Raw genomic sequence first — 22,013 nt, 5'->3', positions numbered from 1 at the left:
AACAATTTTTTATATCTGTTGAATGTGACAAAAATTGAAATGATCAATTTCAAATATATATAAATGAATAAATGTAGGTTCATTCTACAGGGTTTTTTTTTTATTTTTAGAGAAAACATTTTATAAGTTGTGTGAATGTTTCACTGATGCATTTGATAGAATCAAATATTGTTTCAAAAAAGATACAAAATTCATTATCTATAGTTCCAACAAAAAATTCAGAAATAATTATAAATGATACATGGCTGCAGCACATTTCAACTCTGTAAAAGTTTGTCCATATACACATGTACAAACACTATTTAATATATTATGACCAGAAATAATACTGTATGTGTCCTCCAAATATATCTAAAGAACAAGCTAAAACCTACATGTACATATGTATATGTGTATATCAGAACATATACAATACAATTTTACCAATTAAACCTACAATGTAAATCCTATATACAATTGTATGTGTATAAAACACTACCAGAACATGTACAGAACAAAAATTTACAAATTAAAAATCTATAAATATATACATCAGAACTGTATGAATTGACCGGTAGCATAATATTATAGATTAATTGAAACAAATCTTAGCTTGATAATGCACTAGCGGTTACATTCCTAACTGTACATGCATTTACAAGGACGTATATGAGAAGGATAAGTCACACTGAGTTTTGGGCAAAGATAGCGCAGGCGCTTTTGTGTTTGTGCACTGACCGTGACGTTTTGGGCGACGACTGATTTCCTTTGATATCCGCCGCCGCAGCCTTTGATGTAGCTTGGGGGTGCGAGGGTTACCGTCTTACTTTCTGAAGCGTGCTGTCATTTCATGTCGAGCGGTCGTATTTTTTTAACGATAGTTTAAGACATTTCTTCTAAATCTTCCGTCTTTTAAAGCAAGTTATAAACGTCAGTGTGAAATTTAATTTACTTTACATTGGCGTTTCGTTTTGACTCGATAAGACAAGTATTTGTTGAGAAAAACGGTTTTTATTCCCGGTTCATAAGCGTCTCGCGTGGTGTTAGTAGTGTAAAGAGACAGACACGAATCCTCTTCTCACTTATAAATCCTTGATGCATTACAACGGTACATTTTATAAATACAGGGCATTTATTACCCCTAAAGAGGCCCCACTAAAGAACCGCTATTTACCCCAGGGTTACGTTTTACGCGATTGGGGAACAGGTATGAAACATGTGGACCATATGTGACCACTCATTTATGAAAAAATACTGCTAGGGACTAGGGACTATTTACATATATAATGATCAAAATACGAAGACTCACTCACTATCAGCTGAGCAGGGAGTACCGGGTAGTAGGCCTAGGTACGTACAGTAACGTTAGCGGTCCGGAGCCGCGTGCTCGTTTGAACTGTTCTCTTCACTATAACAAGTTGTATTAACACTGTCCATGCGTTTGTAATGTTTACCGAGTCAGTTGTTGGGATTGTCGCTGCTCCATTGCCTTTCCTTTCGCATTTTAGGTGAGTCAGTTGGTTGTTTTTGCGGAAACATTTTGGTTCAAAACTACGGTAGCCATGTTTTGTTTACTACGGAGAGTGGTGGGTGTTGCGCATGCGTTAAGGTTGAACTGCACTCATAGCCGGTCGGGAGGACTTTTAGGATTCCCATAGATATTATTATTTTCTTCGCATGTACAGCGATTTTGACGGAAAGGAAAGTTTTATTTTTCTAATTCATCACTTGCCCGACTATTTCGCTTTTAAGAAATTATACCGGATATATTAATACCATTTTTACCGATTTTACAGTCACTTGCCCGACTATGGCACAAATAGGGACCAAGGTAGTACGCTTATCGATAACAAACTTCAACTGCCAAAATCAAAGATGGCTGCCTGGCGGCCATCTTGTTTTTCCAATCAGCCTCAAAATCTGTATGGCACAACTAGGGACCAAGGGTACCCACCATGTGAAGTTTGAACAAAATCCCTTTTTCAGTAGTTCTCAAGAAATATAATGATAACAAACTTCAACTGCCAAAATCAAAGAATGGCTGCCAGCGCGGCCATCTTGTTTTTCCGATCTCCCTCAAAAATCTGATATGCCACAAATATGGACCAAGTGGGACCCCTCGGACGACGGACGGCGGACCGACGGGACGCAAGGCGATTTGAATAGCCCACCATCTGATGATGGTGGGCTAAAAAGCTACATTATGCTATTTAGAGAGATTTTAACAAATAAAGAATTGTATAGATCGCAATTATTGGAGATATAAATGGGAATCTAGGAGAGTCTCGGTGAGCTTTCCATCCTTTACCTATATAGGAAGAGTGTTGTGTTTGAAAAATAACACATGCAGACACATTTTTGGAATGTAGTCCTAAAACATATTTCGGTAAAATTTTCAGTCGATTTTTAGCTAGCCAATGCAATATGCATAACTACAAACGACCACAGAAATCATCTAGTACTAATATAAGATGATCAATCCAAGATGACATCCTTAAATTGTTGAAATCAGACCCTCATCAGAGATCCCAAATTTTCATAAGATGCGAGTCTTTCTCTCCATTTCCCCTCTATAAAGTGCTTTCAATTCATTGTGTAATTCTAATCAAAACAAATTTACAAACATAAACACCCATATATTCTCCAGGGGATTTAGTCATAATTTATATAAAATTTTAACTATCCGTTATCCCAGATTTTCGCAGACTGCCATTCAGTACTTAGTAGATAAATGATTCAAGGCCCACTATCTGTGCGAAATAAGTTTTTTTTAACTATGTTCAATCAGAGAAAATTATTGTCGCTGTTTTGCTGTCTAGAGCAATAATCAACCGACGCGTGGTAGTTAAGACAACGGCGGAAAACATAAAATTAATTTGTTAAGAATTGTGAATGGTTAAGCTGTAGTATGAACGCGTGAGTTATTTTCAGAAAGGTAGTGGCCCTTTAAAGTTTTGACTCGTGTACCTCCAATACTGGTGAGCTAACATATTTGCAAAATAAACTTCTCCGATTATATAATTATGAGAAATATCAACAACAAACTTAACAAGAGATCACAGTGGAATCTTGGCGCCCATCAAAGATTGGTCCTATGTCTGGAATAACTGATAATGGAAAACGGGATATTTTCTTTTAAACATTAACCATCAAAATTCAAGATGTGGTGCCAAAATACAAATATTCAAATCTAGGACTCAAAGAAATCGCAGTTTACAAACTTTTGAATAACAAAATGCATGTTGGCTGCTGTTGGCCATCTTGATGACCTACCAAGTCCCAAAATGCACAAATAGGTCCTCAGGAAACCTAGATAAGAAATGCTAGAGATCCCTTCCATGATTTAGGAGAAATAAGTGGTTACAAACATCAACTATCAAAAATCCAAGATGGCTGCTTGTCCGCCATCTTGATGACCGATCAGTCCCAAAATGCATAAGGCACAACAGGGTCCTAGGGAAATCTACACTTGAGACATTTGAGACAGATTCCTTCAATACATTCAAAGGTAAAGTGGCAACAAAGTTCTTGTTGACACTCAGTCGCCAAAATATGCAGTGATTATGCCCAACCACGCTGGTATATGACGCTACCATAGGGAAATCGCTTGTACGAAGGGGGCAGTTTCTGTCTGGTTATATATGATGGCCAGGATTCCAAAAAGCACATACCCGGTCAAAATTCTGAATTTTTCTGTTTTCAAATGCGATAATTCCCCAATCTGTTTTAACTTCAAATGTTTCCAGACTTAAGGTGAAAACCACAAGGCTTTTCATGAAAATGCTCATGGATAAGTCCAATGTTACTTGGCATGACGTTTTTATAACAAGTTGAACCTTTTTTCCCATGGTACCGCCTACACCTGTGACAATTATGGTTATCAAACTTTGTAATCAAAATCATGGTTCCTTGTCCAATCGATCACATTTTGGACAATATTTTTTTCTAGTAACTGCCTTTACAAGTAACTTTCTGCTAGTAAAAGGTTAGAGAATACTAATGACGAGTACAAAAGTATTCCAAAATGACAACCATATTCTTTAAGACAATTGATTTTTTAGTGTTGCGAAATATATGCAACTGTTACATGAAGATGTCTATAACCAATAGTTCCAACAAGCTGTAATGAAAACTGCTCTGCCTTGAAATGACACTTTGGGTGGTCAATTTCCTGTGGTACTCGTCTTTACAAGCCTATTCTGTATATCTAAATAATGGTTGTACAGTACAGCCTACGCAATTGGGAAAGCAACATAATTCACTATTTTCCCATACACCATGTTTAGCATCTATAACATGCAGACTTCATTTGTAGTGTTTATCAAGTTGCGGTCCTTATAATACATGTAAGAAATACAGTCACCCCTTGTTATCTCGAAATTGACAAAGACCATCGAATTTGAAAGACATCTAGTCATGTTTAACAAAGTACAAGTATAATTGTTATTTTAAGACAACAGATCCAGAATACTAATTTTAAGAATTATTTGATATTTGGTCTTCGGGTTTGAACAAACTCGAGTAACAAAGATTAATAGTAAGGTCTATAACACAAAAGCACAAATAAACAAACATTTGATCTTTTTTAATTTTACCTGTAGAAACATTGTCCAGCTAATTTTGTTTGATAGTTATTTTCAAAATTTAGTACCAATGAGTTCAATTAATTTTATCATTATTTGCCGATAATTGACACAATGAAAGGAAGTTATATTTAAATTTTTAGTGTATAGTAATGAATTAAGAATTTTCAAAAGTTCAACATATTGATTTAAATTATGATCTTTAAGGGTCTTAAAATACTTTCTGAATTACAAAAAATGAAACAAGCAGTGTTCATTCACATTGTGTTCATTCACATTCCTCCACGGAGACGCAATACCAAGTGAAGTGTGGATTCTTTCTGGATGTTGTAGTCAGACAATGTGCGTCCATCTTCCAGCTGTTTACCAGCAAAGATGAGACGTTGCTGATCTGGGGGAATGCCTTCTTTGTCCTGGATCTTGGCCTTGACATTCTCAATACTGTCCGAGGGCTCTACCTCAAGTGTGATGGTCTTTTCCTGTCAAAGTTTTGACAAAGATCTGCATACCTCCACGGAGACGCAATACCAAGTGAAGTGTGGATTCTTTCTGGATGTTGTAGTCAGACAATGTGCGTCCATCTTCCAGCTGTTTACCGGCAAAGATGAGACGTTGCTGATCTGGGGGAATGCCTTCTTTGTCCTGGATCTTGGCCTTGACATTCTCAATACTGTCCGAGGGTTCCACCTCAAGTGTGATGGTCCTTTCCTGTCAAAGTTTTGACAAAGATCTGCATACCTCCACGGAGACGCAATACCAAGTGAAGTGTGGAATTCTTTCTGGATGTTGTAGTCGGACAATGTGCGTCCATCTTTCCAGCTGTTTACCAGCAAAGATGAGACGTTGCTGATCTGGAGGAATGCCTTCTTTGTCCTGGATCTTGGCCTTGACATTCTCAATACTGTCCGAGGTCTCCACCTTCAAGTGTGATGGTCTTTCCTGTCAAAGTTTTGACAAAGATCTGCATACCTCCACGGAGACGCAATACCAAGTGAAGTGGTGGATTCTTTCTGGATGTTGTAGTCAGACAATGTGCGTCCATCTTCCAGCTGTTTACCGGCAAAGGATGAGACGTTGCTGATCTGGGGGAATGCCTTCTTTGTCCTGGATCTTGGCCTTGACATTCTCAATACTGTCGAGGGTTCCACCTCAAGTGTGATGGTCTTTCCCTGTCAAAGTTTTGACAAAGATCTGCATACCTCCACGGAGACGCAATACCAAGTGAAGTGTGGATTCTTTCTGGATGTTGTAGTCGGACAATGTGCGTCCATCTTCCAGCTGTTTACCGGCAAAGATGAGACGTTGCTGATCTGGGGGAAAATGCCTTCTTTGTCCTGGATCTTGGCCTTGACATTCTCAATACTGTCCGAGGGCTCCACCTCAAGTGTGATTGTCTTTCCTGTCAAAGTTTTGATGACAAAGATCTGCATACCTCCACGGAGACGCAATACCAAGTGAAGTGTGGATTCTTTCTGGATGTTGTAGTCGGACAATGTGCGTCCATCTTCCAGCTGTTTACCGGCAAAGATGAGACGTTGCTGATCTGGGGGAATGCCTCTTTGTTTGTCCTGAATCTTGGCCTTGACATTCTCAATACTGTCCGAGGGCTCCACCTCAAGTGTGATGGTCTTTCCTGTCAAAGTTTTGACAAAGATCTGCATACCTCCACGGAGACGCAATACCAAGTGAAGTGTGGATTCTTTCTGGATGTTGTAGTCAGACAATGTGCGTCCATCTTCCAGCTGTTTACCGGCAAAGATGAGACGTTGCTGATCTGGGGGAATGCCTTCTTTGTCCTGGATCTTGGCCTTGACATTCTCAATACTGTCCGAGGGCTCCACCTCAAGTGTGATGGTCTTTCCTGTCAAAGTTTTGACAAAGATCTGCATACCTCCACGGAGACGCAATACCAAGTGAAGTGTGGATTCTTTCTGGATGTTGTAGTCAGACAAAGTGCGTCCATCTTCCAGCTGTTTACCGGGCAAAGATGAGACGTTGCTGATCTGGGGGGGAATGCCTTCTTTGTCCTGGATCTTGCCCTTGACATTCTCAATACTGTCTGAGGGCTCCACCTCAAGTGTGATGGTCTTTCCTGTCAAAGTTTTGACAAAGATCTGCATACCTCCACGGAGACGCAATACCAAGTGAAGTGTGGATTCTTTCTGGATGTTGTAATCAGACAATGTGCGTCCATCTTCCAGCTGTTTACCGGCAAAGATGAGACGTTGCTGATCTGGGGGAATGCCCTTCTTTGTCCTGGATCTTGGCCTTGACATTTTCAATACTGTCTGAGGGCTCCACCTCAAGTGTGATGGTCTTTCCTGTCAAAGTTTTGACAAAGATCTGCATACCTCCACGGAGACGCAATACCAAGTGAAGTGTGGATTCTTTCTGGATGTTGTAGTCAGACAATGTGCGTCCATCTTACCAGCTGTTTACCGGCAAAGATGAGACGTTGCTGATCTGGGGGAATGCCTTCTTTGTCCTGGATCTTGGCCTTGACATTCTCAATACTGTCCGAGGGCTCCACCTCAAGTGTGATGGTCTTTCCTGTCAAAGTTTTGACAAAGATCTGCATACCTCCACGGAGACGCAATACCAAGTGAAGTGTGGATTCTTTCTGGATGTTGTAGTCAGACAATGTGCGTCCATCTTCCAGCTGTTTACCGGCAAAGATGAGACGTTGCTGATCTGGGGGAATGCCTTCTTTGTCCTGGATCTTGGCCTTGACATTCTCAATACTGTCTGAGGGCTCCACCTCAAGTGTGATGGTCTTTCCTGTCAAAGTTTTGACAAAGATCTGCATACCTCCACGGAGACGCAATACCAAGTGAAGTGTGGATTCTTTCTGGATGTTGTAATCAGACAATGTGCGTCCATCTTCCAGCTGTTTACCGGCAAAGATGAGACGTTGCTGATCTGGGGGAATGCCTTCTTTGTCCTGGATCTTGGCCTTGACATTTTCAATACTGTCTGAGGGCTCCACCTCAAGTGTGATGGTCTTTCCTGTCAAAGTTTTGACAAAGATCTGCATACCTCCACGGAGACGCAATACCAAGTGAAGTGTGGATTCTTTCTGGATGTTGTAGTCAGACAATGTGCGTCCATCTTCCATGCTGTTTACCGGCAAAGATGAGACGTTGCTGATCTGGGGGAATGCCTTCTTTGTCCTGGATCTTGGCCTTGACATTCTCAATACTGTCCGAGGGTTCCACCTCAAGTGTGATGGTCTTTCCTGTCAAAGTTTTGACAAAGATCTGCATCTGTTGATATAAAGGACCAAAATTACTGAAAAGTCAATAATAGGTAAAATAAAACTGAATAAATTTAGAAATCTATAAAGTTTGAAATTTGTTGTTTGTTTTAAACAGACTCGAATTTTTTGAACTGTATTGACTATTGAATTTTTTTTTTAAATATTGCAACACTAGTATATTTTATATAAATTGAAGCTGAAATCATCTTTCAGTTGAAATATAAGCTTAATTGTGACAATATTTAATGAGCATAGGTATGATTTAAAATACTTGAATTGAACGGCAAGTTTTCATAATTGAAAAGTTGCTATTCTAAACGTCATTGTACCCAAATTGATACTGTACCCAAATTGATACCCTAATTGAATAAAATATACCTAAAACATTTGTGTTGTTAAAGTTTACCTCATTTCTCCAGTGGTGATATCAAAGATATATCATTTCATTTATTGATAATTACGCTTCGTTTAATGTAACTATTTCTGTTATTTTCTCTGAAAGATAACTTTTGAAATTGTTATACTCTGTCTGAAATATGGGGGTAATGAATTAGCGCAGGTACTGTTGTGAAAACACTTGTACAATTTTTACAGTAAAATGTATAGATGTATTCACTGCAGGCCTTCAAAAAAGTAAAGCTAAAATTACTCGCATATGCGAGTAAATATTCCCAAAGTGCGAGTTAAAATTTAACCATGTATCGCCATCTGGCGATGTAAAAAAAATCCGGAAAATTTCCGGATTTTTTTGGTATGTGTCAGGACTTGGTTTTTTTTAGTAGTAGTTTGTATTTAATCGGTGTCTGAAAAACGCTTAAACGCATTATCGCCCCTGCTGTAAAGCGTCTTTGATGACCCTACCTCGTGTAGGTAGCAGAAAACAGTAGATTTGGACAATCTATGAAATTAAGGCGCATGCCTTAGAAATATAGATATAGTCATTTAACTGTAAAAAATACCTGTACAAAAAGTATATATATAATTAATCAGCACAACTTTTGCAATTACAATTTGATATTTTGATACAGATTTGGCCATGTTCTGCGCTTATTCATGCATGTGAATACCATGGTAACAACAAAAAAAAATACCTGAAAAATTGCAAAATATCATGATTTTTAGCCCAAAATTGCAGAAAATTATACTCAATTTTTTTCTTAAGACCTACCTTAAATTGAGCACTTCTATCACAATGGCAAAATAAGCCAATTTATTTCATAGGTCGATTAGGTGGATTTTTCAATATTTTTGCCTAAACCCGCGCCATGGATTTTCCTTCAAGTAAAGCTAGCATTTCCGGTCAAGACGCACTTCCGGAGGACCCCAGAATTGTAATCTCTAACCCATTTTTGTTATGTTTATTTTTGAAAAAAATGAAACTTATATCAAACCCTCCATATTGGATGCACCAATTTCAGAATATATTTGATTTTTAATTGTTTATGCATTGCTCAAAACAGGGGCTCCCCACTTAATAAAAATATAGACCGTGGCCAGGCTGTTCTTCTCTGGTTTGCTACCGTATCATGGCGGCAAAGAGACCGGGGCAAACACCCCTCACTTGTTTTGGATTTAAAAAATCAAAACCGACAGCATCTACGGCGGATTCAGCACCGGATTCAGGCGTAAAAGCCAAACCATCTCTAGGAAGTAAACGCCATTTTGTTTCGGCATGGCTGAAGGAATTTTCATGGCTAAGGTATGACAATGACGCAATGTTTTGTAAAATGTGTGAAGAAAATGCATCGATGGCCGGCAAAACTGACTTCGTGTCTGGAAACAAATCTTTTAAGAGAGAAACCCTTGTGTGGCATGGAAACAGCAAAAGACACAAAGACGTTAGAGATTCTGTCATTGCATCAAAAGAAAGCGGAAGTACAGTTACAGACAATTTCGAAAGACAACGCCAACAACGTGACACGAAAATAATGCAGGATATGCACGTTAAATTCGTCACAGCATATACAATTGCCAAAGAAGAGCTACCGTTTACAAAGTTCAAACCACTGTTAGACATGCAAAGAAAAAACGGACTCTCTGAAAAAATTTCAGACTCATATAATAACGATGTAAAATGTGCCGAGATGATTTCTTGCATAAGCGAGGTTATGAAAGAAAAGCTATCAAGCAAACTGAGAGACAGCATGTATTTCAGTGTTATCATTGATGCTGGCACAGATGCTTCCATAAAGGAAAACGAAGCAATGAATGTCCGATATGTTGAAGCCGATGGAAAACCTGCAACAAAGCTACTAGGTCTTGTTGAATTGGAACATGCACATGCAGAAGGTAAGATTATTACCAGCAGGTGACCATCTCTATGGAAATTATTTTGTGCACATGTCATCTTTATGTTATATAATAATATATATCATAAACTAGTTAAAGTTTCTTAATAATCTAAGATCAACTGTCAGATTATCATTACTAGAGTTACTGATGTTACCTAGCTATTTTTCATGTAATCATGCTCAGATATTTGAATTTTAAAATGCTTTAAATTCCAGCAATTGGAATCAAAATAATAAGAATTTTTTATAAAAAAGTAAAACATATCTAAATTAATTTTTATGTTTGCAGGTACCTTGCAAGCCATTAACAAAGCCATGAATGAAGCAGGGTTTCCCGAAGCCATTTATCAGAATCACTTGGTTGGCTTCTGTGCGGATGGTGCATCTGTTAATTTTGGGAAAGTAGGAGGTGTACAGCAAAAACTCAGAGAGAACATTCCCTGGCTGATTCCAATATGGTGTTTACCACACAGGTAAAATATTTTCTTCAGTTTGTCTTATATTGTAAAATAAAAATAATTTTGTAAAAAATACTATGGGACCGGTTAAGTTTTAGCAAAGATACAAAATTTGAATTTAAGATAAAAAGTGTAATTGATCCTCATCTTTTTCATATTATATAGACTAGAGCTTACTGTGATGAACTTGCTGAAGAAGAGCACTACAGCTGCTGCAATAATGGACATCCTTCACCTGATCTACAAAACTTATCACTACAGTCCAAAAAGCCGCAGAGAACTTAAATCAATAGGAGAAGAATTACAGGTGAATGTTAGAAATCCTGCAAGGGTAAAAGGTACAAGGTGGTCCCCCCCACATCCAAAAAGCCTTAAAAATCATGCTGAAATCTGTTGATGTTACTTCAGACATTCCAGCACAGTATTCTGTTGTATTCCAACACATGGAACACCTTGCCAGTACATCAAACAATGCAGATATCAAAGGAAGGGCTAAACATGTAAGCTCTAAAATGAAGGACTTCCAATTTCTTGCATTTTGCCATTTTGTCATGGACATTTTAGATTTCATCTGTTCACTTAGCTTTACACTTCAAAGCAATAAGACAATACTTCTCACAGCTGTCAATGCCATCAGAACATGCATTGATGGTGTTGAAGCTCTAAGAAACCGCGCAAAGCCTGGGGGGCATCTTGAAAACCTCTTTGACTTGATTTCTCAGCATGATCAGCAGGGGTCCCCTATTTTGTTTCAAGGAATTGAAATGAAACTCTTTGGCACAGATGATCACTATCCTGAAAATATGGACAGCATGCCTCTAACCTTCAGGCAAAAGGTGAATGAAGCCATTCAGATTTTGGTCAGTGCTATGTACGAGAGATACCATGCATTAGTAGATAACCCAGCAAGGCCTGCTAGAGACATTGAGGAGGGTCCATCTAAGACAGTGGCATGCTTCAAAATCTTCAACCATGATCAGTGGCCAGAAAATAGAGCAGATCTGGGTTGATTATGGAGAGGAACAGCTCGTAACTTTGGTCACTTGGTTCAAACCAGTGCTTGAAAGGTGAACAGTAAGAGTTGGTTAACTGTTACAGTTCTATTTTGAGTTCTGAGTTGAATGATGCATGCCTCCTTACCCAAACATTATTCTGTTCCCTTGTTAATAGTTTGCTACTAGTTTTATTAACAAGTTAGTATTTTTACTAATCAAATAAATTATTGTATTGCATTGTTTTATATCAATCATAAATTTTACTGTTCCACTTCAATTTAAAAGGCAAATAAATTTGTTTTGTAGAAATGGTTGCAATGTGAACCAGATCGTTCCACAGTGGAGTCCCTTGAAGACCTTGGTGTCTAATGAATTCAAAGACAAGTCTTTTTCTCGGTCTCTGGGAAATGCTGCTCAGCAAGGAACCATACAAGGAAGACTTTGAGGTATTAATTTATTCAGAATTAGATAATTTAAAAAATTATAACCACTGATCGGTGTGACATGAATTAGTAAACTAATTAAATGAATTTGGGATATATTGTTAATTGACAAGTGGTTTTTTATATATTATATAAATGATGTAAGCTGTGATGAAATGAAATAAATACTTATTTATAAAACGCTAATCTATTTTTAATCTCAGATAAAAAATAACAATAATTGTTTCATGATATGTTCAGGCCATCCTCCACCTTGTCAGAATTATGCTGGTCATCCCAGTGTCCAGTGCCCAATGCGAGAGGACCATCTCTGCTGTAAATCGCATCAAATCGGATGTTCGAAGCTGCCTTGATCCAACAACTGTGGAATGTCTTATACGTGTCAGCAGTGAAGGGCCCCCAATAGTGGATCTCGACACTCGGCCATTTATTGAGAAATGGTTTGAAACAAAACGAAAACTTAAATACAGAGGCTGGCCAAACCAAATCCAGTGGGATGTTGAATAAAAAGATGAAACCAACACAAAACTATTGTTTTTCTATTATTTTTAATACTTGTGCAAGCATATCTGCATGCAATAACACAGATATAATCAATACAATGTATCTCTCAAATTTATAAATTTCTGTTGACAACATCTGGCGAGTAAAATCCAAAGGCCACTCGCACTTGGCTAGTCATTCTCAAGTGCCACTTTGAGGCCTGTTCAGTATAACTCATTTAATAAACACAACTGCTACCCCTTCAGACAATAAGATTACAAAAATCTATAAACATTGATTTTTCTTAATTTATATAAAAAAAGTTCTTGATGGGTATCAATTTGGGTACACCTCATGTGACAAAACTAGAAATTTCTACACGTGCTATTAATCGTTCTAACAGTAACAATAAGCAATGTATTAACAAAAACAAAGCATCAAAATCAAGTTTGTATGCTCTTTTTGAAAACAAAACAGAAAAAAAAAGTGAAGCACACCAAGCAACAAATGTCATATAAGAGAAATCTGTGTGTATTGGTATCAATTTGGGTACAATGACGTTTAGTATCTTTTTGTCTCTATGGCTATGCGAGTATAAAAGTATTTTTTCTTAAATGTATTAGAAGTTATATTAAAACCAAATTTTAATTGAAACTTGAAAGAAATATTATATCTATCTGGAAAGTTCCATGTCGCAATATGTGCGCAATAGCTCGATGCTAAAAATAGTATATTACGTAGCATCGTTATGTAAGCATTGTTGGTAGCCATTTTGAAAATTTGGGTCCTTGATACGATCTCTCCCGTCAAATCAAAAAAGAAACGACAATACAGAATTTTACTGAATTTTAAAACGTATATTTTACAAACAATTGCTTAAGACGTTAATCAAACTAATGATATAAGCTCGATCTCTTCATGTTTACTGAACATTGTCTGTCCTCATAATCATATTTTTTTTCTCTTCCGATTTCACAGTAAAATATCGAAGCCTAGTCGATTTGCTATGAAAATTAAGTCGAATGAAGAGAGTTTTGTGAGAGTAAAAAAGATAAAAACTCTAATCTTATCAAATACTTTGATAAAATAAATTTCTTTGTTACCTTGATCTGTTAAATCTTTGCTCTTCAAAATACGTGTTATCTGCTCGAGTTCTGCTGCTCTGAATGACAAAAGATGGCGTATTTGTCAGTTCACCGATTCATTGTCACGTGATCACAAAATCACCAATGAAAAATGTCCGTTGCAAAACACCAATCAAATTTCTCCACGTTTAATGGTACGGCTGTGACTGAAACTACATGTGAAACACGCCGGCGTCTGAAATAACTACTTGGGATTTCTTATTTACAGTTTATGTAAGTGTTGAATGTTCATAGCGAAAAGCCATGAGAGACGGAAATTAATGCACGCGATATTTCTAGCAATTCTCTTATGCAATGTTGATTTTTGAAGATTTTAAACCGATTTAATTTTGGTTTTACTAATGGGCTATCGATGTACAGCTGACAAAATGTCAACGTCAAACAACAAACGCTTTCGTTTATCCTTCTTAAAATTTCTTCATCGTCCCTTTTTTGAGCTCGGATAGTCAATCCCCATTTTTAAAGAAAAAAAAATGCATCTACTATTTGAAATCTTATTCTTGATGACGACTTATTGATAGTGCACATGATAGAAGCCAAACGACAAATCACAGTCCATATAAAATGGCCGTTCTATCATTCATGAATGTATTTGACTTAATTTATGGATATTCATGCTGTGGACATATATAAATGTTAAGTACACCCTGACTGTGTGTGTGAGTTTTGAGGGAAAAGAGGAAAGTAGACCTAATGTTAACATGATTACAAATTAGTATTTATAAATGAAAAATGCTCATTCCTGTTACGTGTTCCAGTCATATTCCTATTAAAATTTGTTCTCGAGACTCCCTAGCTAGTACATGTGCGGGCATTCAGGAGAAGTCTATGGTACCAATTGAAATATCGTTCCGTGGTACCAATTGAAATATCGTACCGTATTCACTGTAATTACCGCCCCTAACCTTTTCTGGAAAAGGAATTGAGGTTGTATAAACTCTCCCATCCCATGGATTTAATGATGCCTTATAAGATGGGATATACTTCTAACATAATGTATTCCAAAGGTTAATGAACATACAGTATATTTATGCATGTTTAAATACCGTAACAGATTATAATGTGCTATGAGTAAAGGAAGAGATGGAAATGGGGAAGGCATAAATGCAAACTCTGATATACAGGCAGCTGTAAGTTTAACCAGTTCAATATTTCTTGGGGTAGAAAGATATGAAATAAATAGAAGACAAATTATCCTACTACGGTACATTTATAGTGTGTTTTGTTTTTCAGAATTGCCAAAACTAAATTTTGATAATGAAGATTAAATTCCTCCTGTTTGGAATACTTGCTTTGATAGCTGTTTCAAGATATCATTGCGAGAGTTTAGATGAGGAGGATGAAGATGATGATGGCGTTACTATAGAAGAGGAAGATGATGACGTTGAAAAAGTAAGTTAAGACCTTCATGCTGTGAATCATTCTCCACCAAAATTAGTCTGTATTACAACATAGATTATAATCTTTGCTGTATGCTATTAATTTTGATGACAATGCAAGTATTAGTTTCTGTCCTAGCATATATATTTCTGTACACATTGTTATGGATTCTAGTTTTAAGGGCTTAAATAATGGTTGTACTTTAGTAGTATGCTGGTATACAATACATTTAGACTTAAAGTCATATACATGTGGATTATGATCTTTTCTGACACAGGTTTACTGCCCGTGTCTCAAGCTAAGGTATTGTAGTGGGCTCCCTTATATAAAATGATGGATTACACAGCATTGTCTGAAAGCAACTGTGAATTTTCTATAAACAATCAGTCTACAGAGAAATGAAATTCTATGACGACAGTCATTTTATCATAGGCCTGTTTTATTATGACATATTTTTAGATGAAAGAACCATAAGATTGATTATAATGCTTGTATGAGTTTAATACCAAAGTACAAAAACCAAAGGAAATTGTTAATGTTAAATATTTTTATAATGAATTTTATTCTTTTAATATCTTGATCAAGCATTTTGCTAAAAATGGATTGAAATCAGAATGTGTCTGCAGATGCAATCTTAAAGAAAAGTCCCAATTGAAAATGACACCAACTCCGTCATACCATAGCTGACTTGGCTTGGCACTCACCAGTGCATGTCAAAAAATTGCATAGATAATAGTCTGACAAGATTTTTTTTATAGCCTCGGGCCATCGGACCGCCTTTAACTTTATTAAACACTTGACACGACGATCTAATAGGATATTAAATGCCAAAGAACAAGCACATTAAGATAACGGAAAGTGTCAAAGTAACATGTGATCATAATATAACATGTGAAGTACCATATTTGACCCATAAAAAATTGAGGGGGCGTTTAACACAACCAAACTTGGATAACCCTTTCACAACATTGTTGCACAAAGTAAGCTATAAATTAGTTTGCAAAAGAAGTCAGAAGAAATTGTTTGTTTTCATATTTTTAGTATGTATTTAATTTGAAGTAAGTAAAACTGAGTCTTCAAAAAGGGGTACTTAAAGAGGTAGGGCACTTATTGGATCAAATTTGATAATAGAATGGGAACCCAAATATTTAGTTTAGGACAGCTAATTTTTTCTTATCTAGACATCCTTGGAAACTTGATATTCAATGATAGATGGAAAACCTATGTTTAAATGTTGACTTTGAATACCAACAATAGGCATTTACAAGAATTATTTTTTTTTACAGATCCCATATAAACCACCAACATTGAAAGGAAATGCATTCTTGGCCGAACCATTCAGTGACAAAGATCAATTTAAAACCAGGTAAAGTTATATTCTTCTACTGTAATATTATAAATTTCTTTTAACTACAATAATCATTGACCTGTTGATTTATGTTTTAGTGAAGGAATCCTTTTTGTAAATTGTGGGAGTGTTCATGCCATTAATTATCTAACAGTTACACAGCATTTGTTTTATGTTCTATATCTGTTATAATTATTCATGTTCTATATAGTGGGTTCCCTTCAAGATACAAGTTTACTATTTGGGACTAACGCTTTTTATTATCAATAATAATCTATGAAAATGGTCTTTTAAGATGTTGGATTTTGTATATTTAGCAAATGTGCATAAAATCATATTTAGGCCATTCCAATTTGATTTCTCGTTCGTCGGATTTCCCGCTCCTATTTTCCGAAAATAAATAAAAATGAAATAATATTTTTACCGCTCCTCATTTTTTTTGTCCGGGAATCTGACGAACCCGGGCAATTTTTTATAGTTTTTTTTTACACTAGTCACCATTTCCTGGTCACTCAGATGTTTGAATTATTCGTACATTGTCTCTTCAAACCCGCAAGCGTCTTACAAACCTTTACAACAACAGAAATGTCAAGTTTTCCCGCCGCCACGTGCAGACAGAGTGGTACTTCGAGATAGAGACTGAGGGACGCATACTTTTTAATAGGACGTGTCCCGATTTCAGTCTGTTTTTGCCGATGTCTGCAACTCTTTTAAAAGACTTTGCGTTCGATCTCACTTTAAAAATGGCGATCATGACAGATGATTTGACTGGTCGACTTACGAACGAATAACGGTAATCAAGCATGTCCATTATTTGAAGGCAATCTCTAGCCTAATTAATTAACACATCAGTTGCCTTATATCTTAAGACCTGGCCAGTGTGAATTTTGACACGTGGCCCACATAGTTTGCATTTGCAAACATGTTTTGACTGCATGACTTACATGTACATGTAGTAACAGCTAGCTACAGTAGGTGATGATTCGTCTGCTATTCTGCCAAATTACATGTAACATCGGTAGTAAATTGCACATTGTACTGGGTTCCATACAATATTATGTGACAACTAAGAAAGAACGTGCATGTCGGATGAGGTTATATTGGTTTAAAATATTTTCCATAAATGCTAATCCCTGATTGTTCCTATTAGTTTGTTGGTTTTTGCAGATAGCTCTGTCAACAGCAAATTAAATATTGAAATTATTTACAAGAAGTTACTCTTTCTTATTAATAACTATTTCCTTTTAAGTATTAAACATTGCTATTCAATGTTAAAATCGTCAAGGTTTGTCTTGTCAAGATTTGTCTAAAATTGAAATATATCATGCATTGAAAGTATTTTGTGTAATAGCATATGTCCAATAGCTGCACAAATACTTCAACATTAGCTTCCTTTTTTGTCATCTTTGATACAGTTATTAATGTTGAAAACACTGAAGAAAACAGCAAAACTCATATTTTAACATAAAAACTCGATTATTACTAGTAATTGTTTAAGAAATAAACATAAAAGTCTAATAAAAAATACTGTGAAAATATTCGCTCGCTCCAATTTTTTTCCGCTTTCAAAATATTTTTAGAATTAAAAAAATTTCGCTCGCTCGCTCCTATTTTAAAATCCAAAAATCCGAAGAACAAGAAATCAAATTGGAATGGCCTTATGTTCAATGTTGTCCTAAGGGAAAATACAGAGGTCCTCTAAAGTAACTTTTTTATGTCTTTAGAAGTACAAGTATAGTGTAAATGGAAACTCTTCAGTCAATACTGACTCAATAGTAACCATGAATCTTTTGTATCTCAATTTTTTTGATTAGATGTAAATTACTTAATTGGAAGCATTTCTTAAAATGTCATGTACATTTATTTTTCCCCATTACTTGATAGATGGACAGTTTCACAGGCCAAGAAGGATGACACGGATGAGACCATTGCTAAGTATGATGGTAAGTAAAAGTTGTGGATTTCCTAGGTAGAAACAGCTTATAATACATGTAAATACCTTACAAAAGTGAACTGTAACATGAATAATTACAAAATACAAAAAGTTATAGGATAACTATTTTGATTATGATATGTGTTTTTAAAATAATTATGAAATTCTTTAACAGGTAAATGGGGCCTAGAGGAGCCAAAAGATAATGCCATGGAGGGAGATCTGGCTTTGTTGTTGAAAGTAAGTGTATATATATCAGAGTTCAAGTGAAATAGATTGTATCTTTGTATACTGCATAAAAATGATGATAGAAAGGAATAGAATGTAATAGATATTTTCAATCAGCAGTATGATGATTAAAATGTTACACCTGAAATAAAAAGTACTGGTAAAATCAATCATAAATACTATTATTACCAACAGTTTATAAAGTTCGTTAAAATGTAATTTTCTGATTTTAAGTAAAAATCTTTAGAGTTTTTGCTAAATGAAAAAAGCTTTTCTTTATGGTATGTGTTGTGATGTAACATATAAGTCTTTAATAAAATTCAATTTTAATTATCTTATCAATTCAGGATGACAATTTAAAAAACTTGAAAAAAAAACTTTCAGCAAAAAAAAAATATATATATATAAATAAATGTATATTTTTTTCAGTCAGTATTTTCAAGGCTAGTTTCTTTTTAGGTCAATAAATTTAGAGATATCATATTGAGAAATCATGCAGAGTAAGTCACTGTAAATATTCTACCATACACATTTTTCTAACTGATGATATTCATTATTTTCAGACGAAAGCCAAACATCATGCCATATCATCAAAATTGGAGAAACCATACAAATTTGCAGGAAAACCATTTATTGTTCAGTAAGTTTTCTCTCCTGGTCAGAGTTTCTGTAAACAGTATTATTTGTAACAGAATAATACCATGTAAAAGCACGTTTACTTCCAACATTTGAATTCTTTAGTCCAATTTTCAATGGTAGCTATATCTACCAGACATTCATGTCAAATTGTAAATTTTTCTAATTTCAAATACGATTATTTTATAATGTAACTTGGAGACAAGCTTTTTGTCTTCTGACAATTTTTATCATGTATGTATGTAGTTTATATGTTTTACCTGTTTAGATTATTTCAAATATTGAAAACTATATCATGTTTATTTATATGTTTTACCCTCTCTGTGCAGATATGAAGTGAAATTCCAGAATGGCATAGATTGTGGTGGTGCCTATGTTAAACTTCTATCAGATGACAAGAAACTTGACTTGGTAAGTTTGTATAGAAAATTTACATAGTTTATGTCTCTTGTCAGGTTTAAGACACTGCTGAAACATTGTCAATAACAAATATTTGTAAAAATTTGTAAAATTATCATCATTGATCCAGTACAACTGTTTGGTGACTCTTTGTGTAATTAAGGTAAATGATAAGAACTTTACAGGTCTGAAATCATTGGACTTGGAGGTACAGTTATGATATCAGATTGAGAATGATCTAAAATTGAATTCATACCAAAATTTAATACAACATTTTATCAACAATTAACAGCTACAGGTCAGCTTGCAAATCTGTATCAGATTTATTATATGTTGTTTTATTTATCATTTGATTTTTAGAAAAAGTTCCATGACAAGACACCTTACACTGTCATGTTTGGGCCTGATAAGTGTGGAATGGATCACAAGGTGAGTAGTGTTCCTTATCTCAAACAACAATAACTGAAACAAAAGATAGCAATTTAATATTATGTTTAAAAAGATGTAATGCTTGTTCTTAAATTTTAAATACCTTCATTTATATATTTCATTCTGATTTGTGGCAGATCTGGAATAGACAATCTCACATAAGTGGCTTTGTATTAATATTAAATATTAATAGAATTTATTGAACAGGTTCAATACATTCCATATTACATAGACATAAGTTTAAGATTCTATTTATCACATAAACAGACCATTTTTCCATGTTTGTGAAGGCTGAACTTGATTTCTTCTTTCTCTTTCTAGCTCCACTTTATCTTCCGACACAAGAACCCAGTCACTGGAGAGTTTGAGGTAAGTAGACTTGCTAATACCAACATCAGTCCAGTGATTTTTTAGGTACATTTGGGGCCGAAAAAAGGCCCCTTCCCCTAGAGAAATTTGGCTGTATTTTCCCAATTTTATGTAAATATTTTCCCAAATAAAAAAAAAAAAATCTAAAATATATATATTTCAAGAAAAATACCATGCAATTTTTCCCAATTGAAAAGGTACAAGCCCCTGAAATTATTGAGTAAGAAAATCACTGTCAGTTCTGTTAATTTATTTGATCTTTGTTATGCCTTCTGTTAAACACTTTGATTTTTTTTTTAGATGTTGCAAATGCTGTGTATAAATTGCAAAAATAGCTTTAAGTTATTGTTCCTGTCAAACTTTACCATGGAATTAAAAAAAAATATATAAATGTTGAAAACAAAAGCAAAGAGGTGTTTGCTTCATTTTACTCATAATTTTTATTTCATTGATTAATGATAAGCTCGTATTTTGTTTGATTTCTGTTATAGGAGAAGCATGCCAAAAAGCCCTCTGCCAACATAGACAAACATTTCTCAGACAAGAAGACACATATGTATACCTTGGGTAGGTAACCTGTTCACTGCAAGGCAATATATGTTGCATTATGAAGAAAAATACCTGGATTCCATGATTGAATATTTTCTTGGGAAATTTGGATTTCACAGAATTCCCAGAATCTGATGTTCTAGATATTAATTTTGTCGGCTATTATGAGGTTTTTGTGACACAAAGAAAATAGTTCTGTGGCATATGTTTATATCTTGTAAGTGAAAACCTGAAGTGAAATGTTTTATATTTGTAGTTGTAAACCCTGACAACACTTTTGAGATGATGATCGACAACAGTTTAGTTAATGAGGGTAGTCTACTGGATGATTTCAGGTGAGTAACCGTCAACCAAAACACAAAAATTGTCTCAGTAATATGTATCTTAACTGATATGTTAATTTTGTCAATAGTAGAATTTTTTTCTTTTAATAAAAATTGATCAGTTAAATTTGATTTGAGACCAAAAGCCAAAGGTTTTAAAACTTACAATTATCTATTAGGGATATTGTGCAAAGTTACGGTGGCAATTGTACAACATCTACTCACACTAGAATAACCTTATTTACATAAAGATCTCTTTTAATTAACTTATATTCAATTACAATAATAGAGTTTTGTATGTTTTAGTCCCCCTGTCAACCCTCCAAAAGAAATTGATGATCCCAATGACAAAAAGCCATCTGATTGGGATGAAAGGGAAAAGTAAGTAGACCTAATACAGGGATAGAAATTAATTTATTATGCCACTATCCATTTTCGGCAAGTTAGTAAAATTTCAACTCGCCAAATCAGAAATGAGCTTGCCGTTTTGAAAGTAAAATTTTTAGTGTCACTGTAGTGTAGTGTACTTATTTTCAGAATTTGACAATTTGTGCAAGTGAAAACTAGTAACATACAATTAAAGTATCACTTGCTTTGGATTGATAGGCTTAATATAATGTAATATAAAAGTAGACTAAATGATATGAAATAAGTCGCTGTCTCATGTCTGTATGGTACAGTGTTTGGACATCTGGTTCTCTGGCTATATAATTGAGAATAACAACTGATGCACCTGCTTGCTAAATATTGCAAGTAAAATATTTTTCAACTCGCCATTTCAAGAAT

The 22,013-nt window shown here is 35.2% G+C and overlaps 2 protein-coding genes and 1 pseudogene across 2 annotated transcripts; 2 read left to right on the top strand and 1 right to left on the bottom strand.

Annotated features, from left to right (window-relative positions):
- Nucleotides 1-4,829: 4,829 nt before the first annotated feature.
- Nucleotides 4,830-13,685, bottom strand: LOC138313660 (polyubiquitin-C-like; annotated as a pseudogene).
- Nucleotides 9,345-12,540, top strand: LOC138313662 (zinc finger protein 862-like). Its single transcript, XM_069254012.1, has 5 exons — nt 9,345-10,107; nt 10,399-10,582; nt 10,733-10,874; nt 11,869-12,008; nt 12,246-12,540. Exons 1-4 carry the CDS (start codon nt 9,345-9,347, stop codon nt 11,929-11,931), a joined length of 1,152 nt encoding a protein of 383 aa, XP_069110113.1. The 3' UTR covers nt 11,932-12,008; nt 12,246-12,540.
- Nucleotides 13,686-13,746: 61 nt separating the features above from the next.
- LOC138313661 (calnexin-like) lies at nt 13,747-21,608 on the top strand (the record flags this gene model as incomplete). The annotated part of the gene is given in 12 exon segments (XM_069254011.1): nt 13,747-13,846; nt 14,867-15,025; nt 16,300-16,379; nt 18,246-18,304; nt 18,470-18,534; nt 19,086-19,162; nt 19,488-19,569; nt 19,918-19,986; nt 20,308-20,355; nt 20,847-20,922; nt 21,161-21,239; nt 21,534-21,608. Coding segments are annotated over 11 exon segments (845 nt in total), but the record flags the coding sequence as incomplete, so codon positions are not given.
- Nucleotides 21,609-22,013: the final 405 nt, after the last annotated feature.

Source organism: Argopecten irradians, unplaced genomic scaffold (genome assembly GCF_041381155.1).
Source record: "Argopecten irradians isolate NY unplaced genomic scaffold, Ai_NY scaffold_0824, whole genome shotgun sequence".
NCBI classification, from domain to species: domain Eukaryota; kingdom Metazoa; phylum Mollusca; class Bivalvia; order Pectinida; family Pectinidae; genus Argopecten; species Argopecten irradians.
The sequence above is the reverse complement of the archived record's forward strand: the minus strand, read 5'-3'. Positions and strand labels throughout refer to the sequence as shown.

Bases quoted from the DNA above. Each gene is read 5' to 3' on its own strand.
- LOC138313662 (XM_069254012.1), top strand. From the start codon at position 9,345: ATGGCGGCAAAGAGACCGGGGCAAACACCCCTCACTTGTTTTGGATTT. The intron at 10,108-10,398 runs GTAAGATTATTA...TTATGTTTGCAG, and splicing joins GGAACATGCACATGCAGAAG to GTACCTTGCAAGCCATTAAC. The intron at 10,875-11,868 runs GTGAATGTTAGA...TTTGTTTTGTAG, and splicing joins CAATAGGAGAAGAATTACAG to AAATGGTTGCAATGTGAACC.